The sequence below is a fragment of the Camelina sativa genome, chromosome 20 (assembly GCF_000633955.1).
Source record: "Camelina sativa cultivar DH55 chromosome 20, Cs, whole genome shotgun sequence".
Lineage (NCBI taxonomy): Eukaryota > Viridiplantae > Streptophyta > Magnoliopsida > Brassicales > Brassicaceae > Camelina > Camelina sativa.
This window is the reverse complement of record NC_025704.1, coordinates 1,703,240-1,709,292: the sequence shown is the minus strand read 5'-3', so window position 1 is coordinate 1,709,292 and position 6,053 is coordinate 1,703,240. Positions and strand designations below refer to the sequence as shown.

Below are 6,053 nucleotides of genomic sequence, written 5' to 3'. Positions count from 1 at the left end.
CATATTGAGGATTGTGTATGATGCTTGTCTGTTGTTAAGCTTAATTCTCTTGTAAGTTCCTTTAAACTCGGCATTTTAGGTCTTTACTACTCTGGTTTTCATGGTCCTCCATATGCGTATGTGCTTCCTTCTGTTCCTACAGCGGGATACAATTCGGTTAACTACGCACCCAACGGCTCTGGAGGCAAGTATCAAAACCACAAGGTTAGTCTCTTTCCACTTTCTTCCACCCTATTTATGCATACATAAGAATGGATAGCCTTTTGGTGTTAAAATAGTCGCAGATAATTTGTTTCGTTTTTTTGTCATTACTTAAATGTGTGATATGGTATACATTCCAGGAAGAACCTAGCAACACGGTGACAATTGGTATCTCGGATGAGCATATAGGATTGGTCCTTGGTCGTGGAGGAAGAAACATCATGGAAATCACTCAGGTCCGTATTTTCCAACCCTTAAAATTAAAACTCTTTCAGTCCACCAAAATCTTAAAGCCTGCTTTACTTCTCGCAGATGACAGGTGCCCGAATAAAAATATCAGACAGAGGAGATTTCATTTCTGGAACCTCTGATAGGTAAATAAAGTTAACATTACCTGAGAGTTACAATATTAATTACCTCTTATGTCTAAAGTTGATATATGGCTAAAACATTGGCAGGAAGGTGAGCATCACAGGGCCACAGAGAGCAATCCAACAAGCTGAAACGATGATAAAACAGAAGGTTGATTCAGCCACAGAGAGAGCCACCGAGTAAAACGTTAAAGAAACATCCAATCTCGGTTCCTATCTTTGGTCTGTTTACTTCATTTGTTGAGGCTTAAGCTTTTCGGATGGGGATCATTAATCATCTTTGAGTGAGGCAGAGATATATCTCTCTAGGAGCTCTTTCTTTCGTTTTTATTTATATGTCGACATTATATAAATTGTGTTTTTCTCTGGGAGAGAAGCAGATTTGGAGTTAGAAGTACTATTTTCATTTGTTTTTTTATAACTTTGTTGCAATTTGTTGAAGTTTTGTTTCCCTTTTGAGTTCTTTCTGTTGTAACAATTTACAATAATCAAACCATTTCATTGCATTTGCTTCTTTCTTTTATGGGATCAACTATTTACAGGTTTTAACCCACCAATTTATTGTTTGGTCTAGTTAACCAAAGTGCCCGGCATCTTTTACTGTATACTGTTTGCAGTAAGCTTCTGATATTTACATAGAAGATCCAGAGATTTTTGTATTTACGTGTTAGAAACCGAAAGACATTCAGAGTTTCGGAAAAACCCCTGATAGTTTCGATATTTTTGTAGACGTACTTCGGATATTCTTTTACATGCATAAGCAACCATACCTTTTGATATTTTACCGAATTGACCCAAAACTTTCTTCATTTGCAGAAGAACCAACCTGCATCTTTTAGAATACACTTGGAGATTCGATCTCACTTCTCACAATCCTTCACCCCCTTCTCCGGCTCCGATACAATCAACGTTCTCCGGCGGCTCTGGTCATCGCCGCCATTTCGGTTTCTAACTTTATGTTCGTCTCTCTCTCCTTCCCTTTATATTTTCTCCATTATCTTCCCTTTAGTTAGCTTTCGTGAAAGCAATTTCGAATTTAGTGTTCAGATCTCTTTATAATTGCAATGTCCCCAACTTTGATTTCGTGATCGTCCCTAAGAACGTACTAGGATCTCGTCGTTTTCACCTTCTTTCCATATGGATCGTGAGAAGCTCAATTCTGGATTTTAGAAGTCGTATCCGATTGTGTAAATCGAATGTGATCGAAACTCGTCTCCTAATTTTTATTTCTCAGACTGAAGCTGTGACGTAGCCTTCAGTAATGGAAGAGATCATGAAAGAGATAGACGTTGGTGATTGGCATTCAAATCTCGCTCATGATGAATGGTCACCACTCCCTGTTTCTGGCTCTCGAGCTTCAGCTCGCTACAAGGTGGTGATTTCAGTGGTTAAGCATTTGTGTTGATTTGAGATAATCTCTCTTAAAATTATTTTCATGTGTTGTCTTGAAAAATGCAGCATGCGGCAGTGGTTGTTGATGAAAAGCTCTACATTGTTGGTGGAAGCCGTAATGGTCGATACTTATCTGATGTCCAGGTAGTTTTATTGTGTGTTTGTATCATCTTCCTTTTGTTTTCATGAATCTGTGGTGATTTTGATAAACTCAACTCTATCAGGTGTTTGATCTTAGAAGTTTGAGTTGGTCTAGTTTGAAACTGAAAACTGAATCATCAAATGCTGAGAGCATTCAAGAAGATGATGGTAGTAGCTTACGAGAAGCTTTTCCTGCTATTTCAGACCATCGCATGGTAAGTTCTTTTACATTAAGAAGAGTTTTGCTATAAGACTTCAAAATGTTGAATTGTGAACATTTTGGCAGATTAAGTGGGGAAACAAGCTTCTTCTGATAGGGGGACACTCCAAGAAGTCATCAGATAACATGTCAGGTTAGCCATATCCAGCTTTCCTTCTGATTGGATACTCTTTTGAAATTCTCTTATTTTTGTTTTTGATTCCTTTCCTTACAGTGAGGTTTATTGATTTGGAAACACATTTATGTGGAGTCATTGATGCGTCCGGGAATGTTCCGGTATCACGTGGTGGACATTCCATTACACTGGTTGGGTCCCGACTTTTTGTTTTTGGTGGCGAAGATAAGAACAGGAGACTGCTGAATGATCTGCATGTTCTTGATCTTGAGACAATGACTTGGGATGTGGTCGAGACAACGTAAGTTTAGGAAAAAGTGCAGGCAGCTAGATCCATGTTTATGTTTACTGCAGTTTTGTCTACCTGGTCTTACAATTAAATGCTCTGCATTGTGGTTGATAGGCAGACACGCCCAGTTCCCAGATTTGATCACACAGCTGCCACATATTCCGATCATTACCTCTTTATTTTTGGTGGTTGTTCTCATTCGATCTTCTATAATGATCTTCATATCCTTGACTTGCAAACTGTAAGCATATTCTCTTGAATTTACTTTTGTCTTTTCATCATATTCTGATGAATTTATATACTCATGGCAGATGGAGTGGGCACAGCCTCATCATGTTCAGGGAGATGTTGTAACTCCTCGAGCAGGACACGCTGGAATAACCATTGACGAAAATTGGTATATTGCCGGGGGCGGTGATAATAGTACCGGTAAATGCACTCTCTGCTTCTAGAATAGTGACTCCTTGCTTAACACGATTTTGCAGTTATCTGTATGCAAGTCTCCTCTGTAACTCCTTTCTTTCTGGCGCAGGTTGTTTAGAGACCCTTGTTCTAAATATGTCAAAGCTGGTTTGGTCCACATCATCCCATGTAGAAGCAAGACATCCACTTGCTAGTGAGGTGGATACTTCCAAAAACTAGAATCCAATCTTAGATGTTTCATTTTCTTTCCTATCCGAGTTGTCTTATGTGTTCTATGATTTAACTGCAGGGTCTCAGTGTGTGCTCAGCATCAGTATTTGGAGAGAACATCTTAGTAGCTTTTGGCGGTTATAACGGGAAGTATAACAATGATGTAAGCTCATAGCAATAGATTACAACTTACACAAGTAAAATCTTATCGATATCTTATCCAAGCTCTTGTCCTCTTCTCACACAGATATATGTCATGAGACTAAAAACAAGAGAATCCTCACATCCCAAAATTTTCAAGTCACCAGCAGCCGCTGCAGCTGCAGCCTCTGTCACTGCTGCTTATGCTATAGCCAAGTCAGATAAGTCGGATTATCCTCCACCTGCAAATCCAACTCTCAATGGAAATGGAAGCAGTATCCCTGAGAGAGATATTAGGAACAGAATCGATGCTATTAAAGAAGAGAAAAGAACATTGGAGTCATCTGTTGCAGAAACCCAAGTAGAAAACGCGAAGCTCAGGGAAAAGATAGATGAAGTCAATAGCAGTCACACTGAACTATCCCAAGTACGTTATCTCTAACTTTCAAGCTAATTATAGTTATCCCTTTTTTCGTTTCTGTGAACACGATTCACAATCTTTAGACATTATCGCAGGAACTCCAATCTGTACAAGGTCAACTTATTTCAGAACGATCAAGATGCTTTAAACTCGAGGTTATTAAGCCTGCTGAAGCTTTTTTTTCTTTTCTATTATGTCTCTTTCCAAAATCTTCAACTCAATCGCGATTATATGTAATGGCATGTCTCAGGCACAAATAGCGGAATTGCAGAAAGCATTGGAGTCAGGGCAATCCATTGAAGCTGAAGTTGAGATGCTTAGAAGACAAAAGTCAGCATCTGATGAAGGAGAAGGCGGGACTGTGCAAAGGCAAGGCTCTGGTGGTGTGTGGGGTTTATTTGGAAAGTAACTCCCAAACAATATAAGCTACACAAATACATAAGCTTTTGAAGAAGCTCACCGTTGAATCCGACAAAGACAGAGAATCAAACATTTGGTTTATAAGTACTATTTTTGAGCATGAGAGAGCTAAAGTGTGGGGAATATGTTCTTTCTTATTTTATATCAAAGATTTAGAATCAGTTGTTTGTTTATGAAATATGAATGCTTGTTTCCCTTAATTATTGGAGAATTTTCCAACATTTATCTATCGCAGCGCAGGTAATAATAGTAGTGTATCCCTTCGGTATGGTTGTAAATAATAACAGCCAAGATTCCTTCTGTTAATAATCATTGGTGTAGTTTGATCTCAGAAACGATATCCCTTTTTGCTTTCTTAAGATGTCACTTGATTATCATCTTCATCGACCAGAAAAAAAATAAGACTTAGTATAGTCACTTCTCACTTGTATGGAATCATAAAGAGAATTTCAAACTACACAAAATCCCTTGAAAAGATGAAAAATAAATATTGAGCAGCAAAGCACTGCCAGAGTAAACGAACGCTATATAATTGAAGACATACAAACACCAAAAAAGTCTTTTTGAGACGATTCAACTTTTGATGCTACTATTACCGGGCAGAGACCATGGTTCCTATTTTGAAGCTAACAGAGAGTACGAGAACCCATAAACACATGAAGATCAACATAGCTCTTGTCTCCGTAGTTCCTGTCTTACTTCCCGTGGCATTTAGCTCATCATCCCGTTGGACCACTCCAAATGAAAGGATTACGTTGAGGTTACCGTTCTTGTCATATGACCAGCCCATACTGCTATCCGCTGCTAGAGTCATGTTTGATATTCTGATCATACCTGCAGTCACGTGAACTGAACCAGAAGATTCTGAGTGTAGCCTGATTGCTGCGTCCTTTGATTTGAACTGTGAAGCAAATGAAGATGGAGCAGGAATAGATCCAAGCATGTGGCTTGTCTTTTTGAGAAAAGGGTACTTTGAAGCTGCAGGATTTAGTTTCAGAAGGCGTCAGAATCGATCATCAAATAATTTGTTTTACGATGAATCAATGAATATCTGAGTGTTACCTGAATCAAAGTCCGTGAGATCTGCATCTTGTTTTGAGGAAGATCCTTCACCACTATCCTTTTTCTCCACCATCTCCTTGCCTTCTGCGACCTCCTTCTCCAATTCTTCAGGGGCAGGCTGTTTGTGTAAAGGTGAGTTAAAGAGGAGTTTTAACATACAGAAAAAACTAAGCACGTTGAAAGCACAAGTCTTACTTTTTGGTCGAGGAGAGCATCTAATTCAGGATCATCAAGAGTAAAACCATCTTCGTCAAAGTTAAAATCATTAAGATAATCTTCGAAGTTAAAATCATCTTGTTGAGCAATGCTGAGATCATTCGTTTCCAGGTACAGACCATCGTTGAGTGGAAGACTGTTGTTAGGATCCATGAACGGCTCATCAGGCAAATAGTTAGTATCAATAGGAACGTCACTGTAACATGTATCAGCAGCAACAAACACATTATTGTTGGATGAGTCCAGATTCACCGCATTCTCGTCTTGCACGCCACAGTCAATATGTTCCTCCGGAAATAGAGAACAAGGCTGTATGCTACCATCCCGTATGATAGGCTTCTTATCTTCCTCAAAAGTTTCAATTGGTTGTTCAAAGTAGCCACCAGAGTCGACAACGTAGTTTCCTGGTTGAATGTAATTTCCAGAGTCTG

At 39.0% G+C, this 6,053-nt stretch overlaps 3 protein-coding genes across 7 annotated transcripts in view; 2 read left to right on the top strand and 1 right to left on the bottom strand.

Moving 5' to 3' along the window:
* Positions 1 to 1,090, top strand: part of LOC104768632 (protein BTR1) — a 3,849-nt gene extending 2,759 nt beyond the window's left edge. For both annotated transcript variants that reach the window (XM_010492652.2, XM_010492651.2), the window contains exons 7-9: positions 342 to 437; positions 514 to 575; positions 660 to 1,090. In XM_010492652.2, the coding sequence (XP_010490954.1) occupies positions 342 to 437; positions 514 to 575; positions 660 to 756 (255 nt within the window). In that variant the 3' untranslated portion in view covers positions 757 to 1,090. The remainder of the gene's footprint in view (positions 1 to 341; positions 438 to 513; positions 576 to 659) is intronic.
* Positions 1,392 to 4,569, top strand: LOC104768631 (acyl-CoA-binding domain-containing protein 4). Its single transcript, XM_010492650.2, has 13 exons — positions 1,392 to 1,530; positions 1,807 to 1,944; positions 2,031 to 2,108; positions 2,189 to 2,320; positions 2,392 to 2,458; positions 2,540 to 2,741; positions 2,844 to 2,970; positions 3,041 to 3,158; positions 3,262 to 3,350; positions 3,442 to 3,525; positions 3,610 to 3,930; positions 4,020 to 4,079; positions 4,175 to 4,569. Exons 2-13 carry the CDS (start codon positions 1,834 to 1,836, stop codon positions 4,331 to 4,333), a joined length of 1,548 nt encoding a protein of 515 aa, XP_010490952.1. The 5' UTR covers positions 1,392 to 1,530; positions 1,807 to 1,833; the 3' UTR covers positions 4,334 to 4,569.
* LOC104768629 (NAC domain-containing protein 78-like) overlaps positions 4,744 to 6,053 on the bottom strand; it is a 6,669-nt gene continuing 5,359 nt past the window's right edge. For 2 of the 4 annotated variants that reach the window (XM_010492647.1, XM_010492649.1), the window contains exons 5-7: positions 5,602 to 6,005; positions 5,407 to 5,524; positions 4,744 to 5,322 (exon numbers count right to left, since the gene is read on the bottom strand). In XM_010492647.1, coding sequence (XP_010490949.1) covers positions 4,937 to 5,322; positions 5,407 to 5,524; positions 5,602 to 6,005 — 908 coding nt within the window. In that variant the 3' untranslated portion in view covers positions 4,744 to 4,936. Of the gene's footprint in view, positions 5,323 to 5,406; positions 5,525 to 5,601; positions 6,037 to 6,053 lie in introns of all 4 variants that reach the window. The other 2 variants (XM_010492646.1, XM_010492648.1) reach the window with 1 other exon arrangement.

Bases quoted from the DNA above. Each gene is read 5' to 3' on its own strand.
- LOC104768631 (XM_010492650.2), top strand. From the start codon at position 1,834: ATGGAAGAGATCATGAAAGAGATAGACGTTGGTGATTGGCATTCAAAT. The intron at 3,351-3,441 runs GTGGATACTTCC...ATTTAACTGCAG, and splicing joins GACATCCACTTGCTAGTGAG to GGTCTCAGTGTGTGCTCAGC. The intron at 4,080-4,174 runs GTTATTAAGCCT...GGCATGTCTCAG, and splicing joins CAAGATGCTTTAAACTCGAG to GCACAAATAGCGGAATTGCA.